The sequence below is a fragment of the Budorcas taxicolor genome, chromosome X, assembly GCF_023091745.1.
Source record: "Budorcas taxicolor isolate Tak-1 chromosome X, Takin1.1, whole genome shotgun sequence".
NCBI classification, from domain to species: domain Eukaryota; kingdom Metazoa; phylum Chordata; class Mammalia; order Artiodactyla; family Bovidae; genus Budorcas; species Budorcas taxicolor.
The window spans coordinates 143,710,110-143,725,238 of NC_068935.1; the positions used below are offsets into that span (position 1 = coordinate 143,710,110).

A 15,129-nucleotide genomic window follows, 5' to 3' on the forward strand; every position below is an offset into this window, starting at 1 on the left:
GGACCTCTGGAAAACCGTGAGGCTCAGGAAACGAGGCGAGGCCCTGACCATCTCTCCTCCAACCGCCCTGGCGAATCCCTGCTGTCACACTGACCTTAAATGCCTTCTGAACCAAAAACCCCATCCCCAAGCACACTCCCCAACTGGGTGGGTCGGCTCCAGGCTGCTGGGTTCAGGTCACATTTCCTCCTTGTGGGGGACTAGCCCGAAATCACTCAGTGTCAGACTTTGCACGCTTTTATCAGGCTGCTCTCAGCCTGGCTGAACGAGATGAGAGCTGCGAGACGGCTCGGGCTTCTGGGGAGGAACACGCTCGTCCAGCTGCACCTGGCCAACTCGGAGATCACTTACATGTTTGTGTCATAACCACGCACACACAAAGCTGACACACAGGAGGGCAAGTCAGATGTACCGCAACAGGTAGAGTCGAGGGCTATTTTTACAGGCCCGGACGCCCTTCCTCCCGGAGAGTACTCTGGGGTCTGCTTCTGTGCAGACTCCTCTGAGCAGGCAAAAGCAGGGGCACCTGGGGGAAAAACGCTTGCTGGGGTGGGTCCTCTCAGCAAAGCCTCCTTTACCTGTACGTGCCGGGCACCGGGCGCTGTCTGCCGTCTCCCTACGTAAGCACCAATGCTCGCCTGCCGCCATCAGCATGTCTGGGACGAACACATCTGCCCCTGGCACCCAAGGCTAAATAGCTGTGTCTCTTCTCTCGGGCTGCGGGAAGAGGCGGAGGCAACGCCGGTCAGGCTCCATCCCCGAGGTGAGGTCCGTGGAGCCGCAAAATGCAGGAAGATGGGCAGGAACAGGGTGCCTGGCTCCCTGCCAGGGGACCGGCTGAGGCGGGCAGGGTCCGCGGGGAAGGCTCCCAGGAAACGCTGTCACCCGAGGAGGGAGACGCGGGGCCCGAAGACACCAGCGTGGCCGTGAATCTTCAGCCAGCAGGAAGGACTTGATGTTGGGAAGAGACAGCAGAGGATCCGCAGACAGAAAGGCCACAAGTGGCTCACAGGGAGCGCAGCACGGCAGACTGGTCAGGCCTCGGCTTGAAACCTGGGTCTTGGGGGTGGCCTCTGGGTGGAGTGCCCATGGGCACTGGGAAGTGTGGACTGAGCTAAAGGGGAGGCGAGGGTGCCCACAGGGACCCAGAGACGGTAGAGCAGAAGGCTCCTCGAGCCCACGCGTCCATGAGAGATGAGGGGGAGGGGGTCCACAGCCAAGGCCAGGGCCCTGAACATGGACAGAGAGGACAGACAGATGAGACGCGCAGGGCAGAGCGGGGTAGCAGCGGCTCATGAAGCCCAAAGTTCTGGAAACAGAAGAAAAGATGCCGGCCACTCATGGCCTCACTGGATGAGTTTGAGCAAACTCTGGGACACCGTGATGGACAGGGAAGCCTGTGCTGCAGTCCGTGGGCTCGCAGACAGTCGGGCACAGCTGAGCGACTGAACAACAGCAAGCTGGCCACTCGGAAGTCACTGCGCCCTTCATCCCGACAACGTTCCTGGGTTGTGGGTGGAAAGCTTCCAGGCAGGGTGGCGCGTGGAGAGCAGGGAGGTTGTGTTTCAGTGATAAGCTAGAACACGCTGTGCTCAGGTACTAAAGCACTGGGCTTCTCTGGTGGTTCCTCGGGAAAGAATCCACCTGCCAGTACAGGAGATGTGGGTTCAATCCCTGGGGTGTGAAGACCCCCGGGAGAAGGGCATGGCAACCCACTGCAGGATGCTTGCCTGGAGAATCCCATGGACAGAGGAGCCTGGCAGGCTGCAGTCCATGGGGTGGCAGAGTCAGACACGGCTGAGTGACTAAACAACAGAAGAATTAGAAGCAGCGGGAGGAAGAGGAGCTGTGACATTCCGAAGAAAAGGCAAACCTCCCCTCCCTTGAGGAAGGAAGGGCCAGGGCCAGCCCATGTGGGGGCATCAGTTTGAACAGGAAGACCACCTCCCTCCCGGATGGGAAGGAGAGCTGACGCCTGCAGAGTCCCACACACTCACCCCAAGCCCGGGCACCGAGGAAGATGCCGGTGTGAAAGGACCCCTCCGGTTCAGGGCCGGACTCTCTCTCCAGCCCAGGGCTCGATACGATATTATAAATGTCAAGACAGGTACCCTGCACTGGTTATTCAGCATCACAGGTGTGGTTATATGAAGCTGTTAAGTTCACACGCGTGCCATCTGCTCACCAAGGGAGGACATGCCCTAACCTGATCTAATAACAGACACAAAATGCTATGAAGAAGGGTTGTACCATATTCAGACAACTAAATCTCTTTTGCAAAGTCACATTAAACACCGCACAAGGGTTTCCCAGGTGGTCCAGTGGAAGAGAGGCCAGCTTGCAATGCAGGGGACAGGGGTTTGATCCCTGGACCTGGAGGATTCCCACAAGCTGTGTAATAGCTGAGCCTGGGAGCCACGACTACGGAGCCCACCGGTCCCAGATCCCACGCTCTGCAACGAGAGACAGCAAACAAAAGAGAAGCACAAACACCACGACCAGAGAAGAGCCCCGCCTGCCACAATGAGTACAGCCAGAGAACCAGAGAAGAGCCCCGCCTGCCACAGCCAGAGAACCAGAGAACAGCCCCGCCTGCCACAGTAGAGAACAGCCCCGCCTGCCACAGCCAGAGAACCAGAGAACAGCCCCGCCTGCCACAACCAAAGAACCAGAGAACAGCCCCGCCTGTCACAATTGAGTACAGCCAGAGAACAGCCCTGCCTGTCACAATAGAGTACAGCCAGAGAAGCCCTGCCTGTCACAACCAGAGAACAGCCCCGCCTGCCACAGCCAGAGAACAGCCCCTGCCTGTCACAACCAGAGAAGAGCCCCAGCTGTCAAAGCTAGAGAAGAGCCCCTCCTGTCACACTGTCACAGCTAGATAATAGCTGCCTGTCACAGATAGAGAACAGTTCTCACAGCAATGAAGACACAGCACAGCCAAAAATAAAATTAATTAATTTAAAAAACATCAGCAGCAATAACAACAACAACAGAAAACAGTACGCTGAAGGCGTTGTGTCAGCCAGCAGGCTGTCTTGGGCCTGACTGTTCCTGTGTCTTGACGAGCCTCGGAAGGCCCAGGAGGGTCCCGCCCCGTCTGACACATGCCCGAGACACCCAAGGTGGGGGCGGGCTCCGCTGCTGGGAGAACGCCCGAGGACGGGGAATGGCACCAAGGTGGGAGAGCGGGTACCCGGGGTGAAGTGAGGAAGCAGGCTTCCTCCACGTGGCAGCTGACGTGTTCAGTGAGCACAGGCGGGCCTGAGTGGGACCCCCCATCGCCCCTCGGAATGAGACAAAGACTAGAACACGAGGTGTCAGCTATGTGGTCTCTGAGGTGGACGCGTGTGTGCTCAGTCACTCAGTCGTGTCTGACCCTCCGTGACCCCATGGACTGTAGCCCGCCGCGCTCCTGTGTCCACGGGATTCTCCAGGCAAGGATACTGGAGTGGGTTGCCATTTCCTTCTCCAGCGGATCTTCCCGACCCACGGATGGAACCTGCATCTATGGCATCTCCTGCATTGGCAGGTGGGTCCTTTACCACTAGCGCCCCCTGGGAAGCCCAGTAAGGATTCCCATTGTGCCTGTCCCAGTGAGGGTTGCCTGTCAGGCATTCTAAGTCGGCCCAAGGCCACCCACCGAGATGCTTGTTGAAAGGACCCAGTAGGAAACTGGCTCGGTTTTCTCTGGGTTCTCCAGACAGCTGGATAGTTTCTCCAAACACATCTCAAATTCGACCAGAACTCCCCCGCTGCAAAGCCAGTCCCCTCCACATAGCACTTTCAAAGCTGACGCACGGTCATCCAGCTGTCAGTGTCAACTCGAAGTACATGGTGGCAAAAGGCAGTTATCTCAGCTGGACTCGGAGTCGGCCTTGATTATACAGTTACCAGGTGAAAAACACACGCTGTCAGTGCAACCAAAGGCAGTGCTTCTAAGAGAAATAAGGCAAATAACAGACGCAGAGAGGAAACTGGAATGTACCAGGGACTTCCCGAAATCAACTGTTTGCAGCCGGAAGAAAACACCAAGTAACACCTTGCTGGCACGAAACATTTCTTCGATAACCAAGTGATCCCCTTTTCTTAAAGCAGGAGCAGAAAGGTTTCCAAGACAATGAAACCGTGGTGAACACGAACAGAGAACCCTGTGGACCTGTGAAAATGCAGCCGCAGGGCCCTCACACCAAGGACAGCACTGGCCCAGCACTGCCAGAACTGCTTTTAAATCCATGTCATTCTTCACTCCAGCTCGAGCTCCAGCCTTGGGAGTGATGGATGAGAACACGCCAGGCCTGCAGCGGCAGACGTCCGCGGAGAGGCGTCGGCCCAGGGCTGCCAGGTTCCCGAGGGACACCACTGTCACCAGGTCTGACGGGCACACCTTGTGAGCCGCAGGTATCAGTGAGTGGCTACCTCAAGAGGACATGCAGGAAGCTTCTCTCTCTCTTTTTTGAATGTGACCTCTTAACTAAATACCAGCTGCTGTTCAAGATTCCACCAAAAGATGGGAATAAAGATTGATACAACCAGTATGGAAAACAGTACAGAGACTCCTTAAACAGCTAGGAATAAAAACTACCATATGACCCAGCAAGCCCAGTACTGAGCATATCCCTCTGAGCAAACCGTAGTTCAAAGACGCGTGGTACCCGAGTGTTCACTGCACCACTATTCACAGCAGCTAGGACATGGAAGCCACCTAGATGTTCACTGATACATGAATGGATAAAGAAGACATGATACACACACACACATATATATATACACACAATCAAATACTGCTGCTGCTGCTAAGTCGCTTCAGTCGTATCCAACTGTGCGACTCCATAGACGGCAGCCCACTAGGCTCTGGCGTCCCTGGGATTCTCCAGGCAAGAACACTGGAGTGGGTTGCCATTTCCTTCTCCAATGCATGGAAGTGAAAAGTGAAAGAAGTCGCTCAGTCGTGTCCAACTCGTAGCGACCCCATGGACTGCAGCCTTCCAGACTCCTCCGTCCATGGGATTTTCGAGGCAGGAGTACTGGAGTGCGGTGCCATCACCTTCTCCAACAATCAAATACTACTTAGCCATAAAAAGAAACAAAGCTGAGTCATTTGTGGTGATATGGGTGAACCGAGAGCCTGTCATACAAGGTGAAGTAAGTCAGAAAAACAAACATCCTATATTAACATATAACTAGGGAATCTAGAAAAACTGTACTGGCAGGAATAGAGACGCGCAGCAGAGAACAGACCTGTGGAGCCGAGTGGGAGGGAGGGAGCAGGGCAAATGAAGAGAGCAGCCCGGACATACATACACTATCAGGCGTAAAATCGTGCAAGCCTCTCGCACGCTTCGATGACTTGGAGGCCAGGATGGGGTGCGAGGGCTCAAGAGGGAGGGGACATACGTATACATATGGCTCAAGCTGAGGCTCCAATCCTTTGGCCACCTGATGCTGACTCCTTGGAAAAGACCCTGATGCTGGGAGGAACTGGGGGTGGGAGAAGGGGACAACAGAAGATAAGATGGTTGGATGGTGTCACCGACTGCATGGACATGAGTTTCGGTGGACTCCGGGAGTTAGTGATGGACAGGGAAGCCTGGCGCGCTGTGGTCCATGGGGTTGCAAAGAGTCGGACACAACTGAGCGGCTGAATTGAACTGAGGGGTGATTCATACTGATGTAAGGCAGAAACGAATACGACATTGTAAAGCAATTATCCGCCAAATAAACATAAATTTTAAAAAATAAAAAGATTCCACCCAAAGAAAATTTGGTGCCCAAATGTTTTCAGAGATCCCGGGGCCCAGCTCCAAGTGCTCAAGTGGGAAAAGGAAGTACTTTTGATACTGACTTGCTGACCCAGGGGAAGACTGCCCCTCCCAAGGCTAGTTAATTCCCAGAGATGGTAAGAAGCTGTTTTTTGCATGTAAATGAGGGTGCCTTTCATATGCAAACCAACCTACGCAAAGCCCATCCTCCCAAATAGTCCTTTATGGATTTTTAAGCCACCTGCCAAAGCAGGAGACCTCAGAGACATGGGTTCAATCCCTGGGTCGGGAAGATCCCCTGGAGGAGGAGATGGCAACCCACTCCAGTATTTCTGCCCGGACAATCCCATGGACGGAGGAGCCTGGTGGCTACAGTCCATGGGGTCGCAAAGAGTCAGGCATGCCTGAACCAGCCGCGCACGCACACACACACGCACACACACACAAGCTGTGATCACGAGTCCGCACCTCATGTAGCCTGGACAGCCTAGCGGGTGTCGAGCAGACTCTAGTGCGCCTCTAGATCCGTTCCTGGCCTCTAGGCCTCGGGAGGCGAGTTAACGGCCATCAACCGCCCTGCCCAGGGCCAGGAGGCAGGCCGATGTTGCTGCCTGCCAGGCCAGGGTGCGGAGCAGACCGCCCTCAGCGCAGGCGCAGGCCCTCGTCTGCTGTGCAGACGCCAAGCTACTGACCGCAGGCATCACAGCGAATGCCGTGAGGGAGCAGACCCTAGAGGAAAATGGGGATGGATCTGAGCAACGCTCAGAAGGTAACCCGAGAGCTGCTGGGATGGTCATCCACCTCTGCAGAGACCGAAAGTGGGAGAACACTCCCTAAGCCTTTCTGCTCAAGAAACATAAACGTGGGTCTGTCACGATCATCACGTGTTCAAGAAAATTCTCCTCAGACACCCACAAGGCCATTTTAAACCTCAGAAATGTGTGCTCTAACACCAGCACTGCCCTCGCCCCCCATTTCAACACAGTTCTAGGAAGCTGTACCTAGAACTGTACCCTGTGCGTGCTACATCACTTCAGCTGTGTCTGAGTCTTTACAAGTCTATGGCAGCCCTCCAGGCTCCTCTGTCAGCGGGATTCTCCAGGCGAGAATACAGGAGTGGGTTGCCACACCCTCCTCCAGGGGACCTTCCCGACCCAGGGATGGAACCCGCCTCTCTTACGTCTCCTGCACTGGCAGGCGTGTTCTCTACCATTAGCGCCACCCGGGAAGCCAGTATTCACATCCAGCTGACGGTGAGATCTTTATTTTTGAATGCAATCCAAACACCATGGCACCTTCTGACCTCAGGCTATGTATCCATCACTTTTCAAACACTGCAAACACAGGTTTAAAAAGTCACTTGGGCACCTCTGTGTAATGAGAGCTCTCGGCAGACATTTCTTGGGGGCATTATTTCCCTTGCTCTTTTCTGTTACATTAAATCTCGGTCTACCCCTGAAGAATGACATGGCGTAACTGATAAATTATAGCAGCTTACAAAATGAAAGGAAAAAAAAAAAGAAGAAGCTGAAACAGAGAAAAGAGAGAATCGTCATAAAGACAAAAGGGAGCAAAGAATCCCCAACACACAGTTTTTTCCAAGGAGAAGGAGGGAAAAACAGATTGAGAGAAAAAACGATGACGCCTCTCCTGAGATCGTACCTGGTTTTCACTGCTGAGATTCCAGAGGAAAGCACACCACGAGGAGGATAAGGAAGCTAGCAGAAAGCAAGGCTAGGGTGCTCTGCACCCGCACTGGCAGAAACCCGCTGAGTATGTCAGCCGTCTTGCCAGCTGGACCCAACTCCTGTCGACCTGCAGAATTCTGCAATTTTGTTCTCACCCTCTTCCCAGTTATTCTAGAAATGAGAGCCACTGTGGTGGATAGGAACTGCTAATGGCAGGCACACTGTGAAGGTTGACAAGGTTTGGGACTGTTAGGAAGCACAGTTTAACAGGCCTGAGTTTACCCACCTTAGTCCCCTCTAGAGTCCTTTCTTATTCCTGATGGATTTTCTCTGACAAGCAACATGGTCCGTTGGTACCTTAATCTGCCCCTTGGTTGTTCAGCTGTGTCCGACTCTTGGCGACCCCATGGACTGTAGCCCGCCAGGCTCCTCTGTCCCTGGGATTCTCCAGGGACGAATACTGGAGTGGGTTGCCATGCCCTTCTCCAGGGGATCTTCCCGACCCAGGGATCGAACCCAGGTCTCCTGCACTGCAGGCAGATTCTTGACCTTCGGAGCCCCCAGGGAAGTGCTAAAGCCAGCTAAGGAGATTCTCTGTTTGTCATCTGCTGTGTGGAGGTTCCGGGGTCTAGACAATCTGGCATAGGGGACGTGAACCAAAGGACGACGGGTGACAGAGGACCCTGACCCCGTGTGGGCACAGCTGTGAGCTGCTGAGCTCCAGAGAGGCCCTGCCTTCACCCAGAGGCACCCAGACAGAGAACCGGGCACTCCTACACCATCTCAAAATGGCCACTACTGGGCAGGGACGAAGCTATGGGAGTGCAAACAGGTACACAACAGGGCATCCGCTCCTGTACATGATGGTGAATTAGAAGCCAGGTGTCCCCCCTTGAAATCCTGCAGCCTTGGGACTTTGCTGGTGGTCCAGTGGTTAAGAGCGGTGTTTCCCAAGTGGGGTGTGCAGGTTGAGCCCCTGGTTGGGAGTCTAGGACCCCACATGTGGTGCTCACTTTCGACCAACTGGCTCCTCTGTCCAGGGGATCCTCCAGAATACTCGAGCGGGCTGCCATTTCCTCCTTCAGGGGAATCTTTCTAACTCAGGGACTGAACCTCCGTCTTCTACATCTCCTCTACTGGCAGGTGGGTTCTTTACCACTGAGCCAAGGATCTCACATGTTGCGGGATTAAAAATAAATAAACAAAAAATCGTGCAATATCTGTGTGTTTATGGAGACATTGTCAGTTATAGTCAACATGGCAAATAATCATATTTTCCCTCACCCATCATTTTTCTGATTTTAAGAATTTGAAAATAAGTTATTTTCCTAAGGCTGACTTTTTAAGGATTATAACTACTGCATCAGACTCCTAGAAAGCACATTTTCTGTATATCACATTTTACACATCCACAGAATTCCTAATTCTCAATATGATTAACATCCACCCTCCACATGGCCCTATTATCAACAGCAATCATCAATGAATTGCTTCCTAAAACCCTGCACCTGGGTCATCCAACAAGGGAGGCCCTAGCGAAATGTGGCCAGTGAAGCCTGGAAACCTGGCTAGTTTGTGTGGAGATGGGTTCTGAGCGTCCAACACACAGATTTCAAAGGCTAGGTAACAAAAAGGAAGGCAAACTATCTCAATGATTTTTTTTTTTAATTGATTATGCCTTGATGCGGGAGACCAGGGTTCGATCCCTGGGTCAGGAAGATCCCCTGGAGAAGGCAATGGCAGCCCACTCCAGTACTATTGCCTGGAAAATCCCATGGACGCAGGAGCTTGTCAGGCTACAGTCCATGGGGTCGCAAAGAGTCGGACACGACTGAGCGGCTTCCCTTCTCCTTCCCCTTCTCCCTTGAGTAACAATATTTTGGATGTGTCAGGACAGAAAAAGTTTCCATTCAAGCTCATTTCCTCTGTGTTTTTTCCTCGTTCAACGTTGCCCTGAGGAAATCTTACATGGTCCTACGCCCATCAGATTGCAGGGCTCTGGACCACCAATTCGCCCCTCTCTTAAAGAGAGCCTCTGTGCTCCTCAAGTCATTCAACAACGTCAGTTTTCTGTGGGGTTTTGCTATTTTTTTTTTTTTTATTTAGGGGGAAATCTGAATTTTCATGGATACCAGGACCAAAGCAGGATCCCTAGACCAAAAGGAGTTGCTTCTCTCAGCATATTAGGAGATGGTAATAGCTCTGAAAGCTAACAACTCACTTTCTGTGAAGAGAATTGCACATTTCTTGTAGTTGTTAACGATTTTGTTTGTAAACAAGGAAACAGAACTGAGGGAGTTTCCAGGACAGAGAATGATTATGCCACAAGAAGCATAAGCTTTCTCCACCAGAAAAAGTGCCCCTTTAAATGACCATGGTTACCGAATCTATAAAATAAATGGGGCCGAGGGGAGAAGAAAGTGAAGTCATGAATTAGCCACTACGGTGTTTAGATCTTCATCGGAGACAGAGTCGGGGACTGCCTGGTGGTCCAGTGGTTAGCACTGTACTTTCCAATGCCGGGGGGACTCGTTCGATCTCTGGTTGGGGAGCTAAGACCCCACATGCCTTGCAGTCAAAAAACACAAAACATAAAACACAAGCAATATTGTAACAGACTCAATAAAGGCTTTAAACATGGTTCACAATAGATTAAAAAAAAAAAAAAAAACAAGGTCAGAATCACAAACTTAGCCAAATATACCTCTTTGATGGATTCAAAATAGGCTTCTCCCAAACCCAGGAAAGAGCCTACAACCAAGGTTCTGCCATTTTGTAACTTCCAGCCACAAGCGTTCAAATGTCCTGGGGTAACCTGACGAAGGTGGTTGTGGGGAGGGGGATAAAATGTACTCGCTGGAACCAAGGAAACTGCAACTCCACTGAAATACTGTTGCTCTGTGTCCGTATTTGAAGACACACAGAAAACCCACCTTAGAAATTGCCCGCACCGGCCTGCTTTCTTTGTACATTACTGGAGAATGATGAAGCATGCCGTTGCACGCGTGCTCGCTGGGTTACGAACTGCCAAGAACCACTGTCTGGAAGGCGAAGGAGGCGCCCGCCGCACGTGGCTTTGGCCCCACGTGCCTGCCTTCCTCAGTCTCAACAGACTGAACCAAGAGAATACTGTGATCCAGAGTTGGGACCAATTCTTATGCCCATCTCATCTGGGACATAGTAAGCGTTCAATACACCAGCCACCTCATTTTGCTTGTTTGGTTCAAAAAGCTGGAAGCAGCCTATTTGTGCTGTGTGCTCAAGTCACTTCAGTCGTGCCACCTCTCTGCGACCCCATGGACTGTAGCCCGCCAGGCTCCTCTGCCCGTGGGGTTCTCCAGGCAAGAATACTGGAGTGGGTCGCCATGCCCTCCTCCAACAACTTCAGTTATTTAAGCAACAAGAAAACCCTTCCTGTTCAGGAGCTGAGTGTTTAATATTTGTATCTTCTTCCTTCAAAATCTTATCCTTGATCATAAATAATCTCAGTCCCCTCTGTCTCTGGGTCTAAATAGCATCTGAGGGCCAAAATTACTACCTAGCTCACAGATAATTGTTACCTGTGTCAACAAAAATCGAATTCCAAAGACTGAAAAGACAACAGCAGCAAACACTTCAAAAGCACTAGATTCCTGCAACAATCTCCAGACTTCCTCATTGCCCACAAGCTTCGCCCTTCACTGTTTTCTGATTCACTTCTTAGAAAATTCAAGTACTGGGGCTGACACAAATAAACAGAACTTCCTGTGGAAATGCATTTGGAATTCTGAAAAGCAGGCAGAATGAAAAAGAACTTACTATTAACTGATGACACACTGTTACGCAAACAACAGACAAACTGAAGTCAGGCCCTTGAAAATTAGAACAGGTACGTGCTTAGTTGGTCAGCGGTGTCCGACTCTTCGCAACCCCATGGACTATAGCCCACCAGGCTCCTCTGTCCATGGGGATTCCTCACACAAGAATACTGGAGTGGGTTGCTATGCCCTCTTCTAAGGGACCTTCCCAACTCAGGGATCGAATGCAGGTCTCCTGCATCGCAAACGGATTCTTTACTGATTGGGCCACTAGGGAAGCCCTGTTGTTGCTGCTAAGTCGCTTCAGTCGTGTCCGACTCTGTGCGACCCCATTGACGGCAGCCCACCAGGCTCCTCCGTCCCTGGGATTCTCCAGGGAAGAACAATGGAGTGGGTTGCCAGTTCCTTCTCCAATGCCTGAAAGTGAAATCGCTCAGTTGTGTCCAACCCTCAGCAACCCCACAGACTGCAGCTTTCCAGGCTCCTCCGTCCATGGGATTTTCCAGGCTAGAGTGGGGAGTGGGGTGCCCTAGAACAGGTATAATCAAGCAGATTAGAGGAAGTAAAGTATTGCATTCTGAAAACTAGTGTTTTATTACAGACGTTTTGTAAAAAGTAACAGAATAACCAAAGGCGCATTTCTGAGAAAGTTCTGCAAGGCCTTACCACCTCTAGGAAGAGTCAGGGCAGTATGACCTAAAAGGGAGGAAAAGAGTTGGGTCTTATGTTCCCAAAGGCCACTAATCCTTGCTTCTCTGACTTGTTCAGAGGATTGGGTAACACAACTGCCAGTCCAATGCTTGACAAACCACTGAACTTGCCTTAACTAGCAAAGTGGAGACTGCTTGATAACTCAAAGTTGCTCAGTCGTGTCTGACTCTTTGTGAACCCAGGGAGCGTAGAGTCCATGGGATTCTCCAGGCCAGAATACTGGAGTGGATAGCCTTTCCCTTCTCCAGGGGATCTTCCCCACCCAGGGATTGAACCCAGGTCTCCCACACTGCAGGCAGATTCTTTACCAGCTGAGCCACCAGGGAAGCCCCTGGCTGATAACCCCTGCAATTACCACCACAGAAGCCACATCCATGGCTCCAGGGAACACGTACGTGTGTCTCGAGTGGGGATGAAGCACCAAGCTCATTTACGAGTTTAATAAATTTAACTCTAATGAGACACCTCAGTCTGCATTAAAATTCACGAGACTCCCAAAACATGTTCTCTAGACCTTTCATTACAGGGTAAAGCATTTATTTGACAATTTAGCTTGACCGCCTGGGCAGGAAAACTCATGTCCACAAACTATACTTATGAATCCCAGAGCCCTTTTTGAAACTGAGTCATATCAGGTTTAGTAGCTGCATACACTGTTCTATCCAGTCAGTGACCTCGACGGGAACTTATTTTTCTCCCTTAGGAATTCACTGGTTTACAGTTCTGTGCTATGCTATGTGCTAAGTTGCTCAGTCACGTCTGACTGTTTGCAACCCCATGGACTGTAGTCTGCCAGGCTCCTCTCTCCATGGGATTTCTCAGAGGGGGTATGCCACACCTTCCTCCAGGGGATCTTCCCCACCCCGGGATCCAACCCACATCTCATGAGTCCCCTGCATTGCAAGTGGATTCTTGATTGCTGAGCCACCTGGGAAGCCCTGGGTCCATGAAAAGAAATAAGAGGCTGGTTTTTGTGTGCCTTTAAAAAAACAGCCCCATTATTGAACCGAGTTACATGATCACAGGGGCAAGGTCACACTCACTCTCGTTAAGATGAGCACAGCACTTTTATTTAGAACTAGATATTTCTCAGCTCTGTTCCTTATTAGCTATGTGACCTTGGGCAGATCACTTTACCTCTCTGAGCTGTGCAATCTTTCGCTTTCAGTTAGTCAACACAAATATTTTCTCCCACTGCAGGATTTTATGAGAGGAAGCATTCAAGTACATGAAAGTCTTACCTGGTGGCTCAGACGCTAAAGAATCTGCTTGCAATGCAGGAGACTGGGGTTTGACCCCTGGGCAGGGAAGATTCCCCTGGAGAAGGAAATGGCAACCCACTCCAGTGTTCTTGCCTGGAGAATCCCCACAGACAGAGGGAGCCTGGCGGGCTCCAGTCCGTGGAGTTGCAGAGTGTGAGATGGCTGAATATCACACACACACACACACACTAAAAGTACACACACCTCCACCAAGTCAGTAGTCTACATAAAGTATGGACACATTTTTACAGTTCTGTGAAACATTCCGGAAACTGAGGTCAGGAACACGCCGGCCCTAACGTTGTGTAACACTTGGCACCGTTATGGCAAAAAATGGCCCAAGCCATAAGCTGCGCTCAGGGCAGTTAGCTGGCTCGTGAGTTATAAAAAGTGAGTGCTTTCTATGAATCCTGCTTGAATTCCGTTTCGGTTGGTGGAGTTCACACCTACCACCAAGCCACTGCAGGACAAGTCCCGAGGGGGTGCGCGGGATTGCTGCTGCTGCTGCTGCTGCTAAGTCGCTTTAGTCATGTCTGACTCTGTGCGACCCCACAGACGGCCTCCCACCAGGCTCCCCAGTCCCTGGGGTTCTCCAGGCAAGAACACTGGAGTGGGTTGCCATTTCCTTCTCTAAACCACTCCAAACCCTGGGCGCTGTATGCATCTCCAACTTTCCGGCACTTGGGTTAAAAAAGTGCACATTCTGATTGGGCAGCGGCGGGGTGGGGACCCGGGCACCGTACTGCAAACCGGCTGCCCGCTCGGATGTCCGTGCTGGGAGTCTCTCCGCCCAGCCGGACCTCTGAGCAGGGCTCGACCACCATCACCTCCTCCTCAGCACAAGACACTGGGGGTCAGGAGCGTTTGCAGTTTGCAGTGGCCGTGGAGCGGTCCCGTGCACTGCGGAGAGCGAGCTTCAGCAGCAACCCCGCTTGCATGGCACTCCCGCCTTCCGGCTAGGTCACCCCCAAACGCCTGCAGACGTCGGCAGAGGCTCCAGCGCCCCCCCCAACACACACCCCCAAATCGGCGGATGGAGGACCATGCCCTGCCTGTAGGATGCTACCAACCAGGTGCGTGCACCTCAGAAGGCAGAGCCCCGGCAGGGCCCCCTGGAGGTCGGGGCGCGGATGGGGCAACTGAGGCTGGGTGGCTGCGCGCAGCGCTCGCGGCCTCTGGGGTGGCGGGTGGGGGACCTCACCAACAAACTCCGCAGCCAGCACGGTGGTCCCTGAGCGCGCCGGCCCCCCAAGCGCGGCACGGCCGCCGGAAGTGCCCGGGAGCCGTCTACGCGGCAGCCCCGGGCGAGCGACCCGCCTGAGGGGACCGGGGGGTCTCCTCACACCGCTCCGTCGTGGCCCCCGACCCCGGCGCTGAGGGCCTGCATTTCCCCTCCCGCCAACCCCTAGACAATTCTGGCGGGAGGCGGCCGCAGGCTACCCACCCAGAAGGAGGCCGTCCATGTCAAAAAGCAGGTGGGTGACGGGACGCGGAGGGGGTACGGGCGCCGCCATTGTGCCGCCGTTTCTCTGCCGACTCGCGGGGTGGGCGGGGGGAGGGGGAGGGCGGAGAGGAGGTGCCAGCAGGCGCGCTCCCGGCCTGCCCCGCGCGCCCCGAGCCGTTCTGCGCACGCGCGGCCGCCCGCCGCGGGCTGCTCCTGCACACGCACGCGCGCTCTGGTCTCCCTCCCCTCCACCGCAGCGCGCGCGCGCGCGAGGCCCGAGCCGTTCTGCGCCTCCTCGCGCCCGCGCCCCCGAAGCTGCTCCCGCGCACGCGCGCTGCAGCCCTCCCCGTAGCGCCGGGACCCGCTGTGCGCACGCGCGCCTCGCCTCCTCGCGCGGCCCCCACGGAGGGCGCGCGCTCTGAGCCACACAGCGCATGCGCGCGGCCGGCCTCCTCGCGAAGCTTC

General features: G+C 53.3%; 1 protein-coding gene across 3 annotated transcripts in view; it reads right to left on the reverse strand.

Annotated features, from left to right (window-relative positions):
- PUDP (pseudouridine 5'-phosphatase) overlaps positions 1-14,748 on the reverse strand; it is a 62,509-nt gene extending 47,761 nt beyond the window's left edge. For 2 of the 3 annotated variants that reach the window (XM_052663272.1, XM_052663274.1), the window contains exon 1: positions 579-670. In XM_052663272.1, coding sequence (XP_052519232.1) covers positions 579-654 — 76 coding nt within the window. In that variant the 5' untranslated portion in view covers positions 655-670. Of the gene's footprint in view, positions 1-578; positions 671-14,664 lie in introns of those variants that run through there. The other variant, XM_052663273.1, reaches the window with a different exon arrangement.
- Positions 14,749-15,129: the final 381 nt, after the last annotated feature.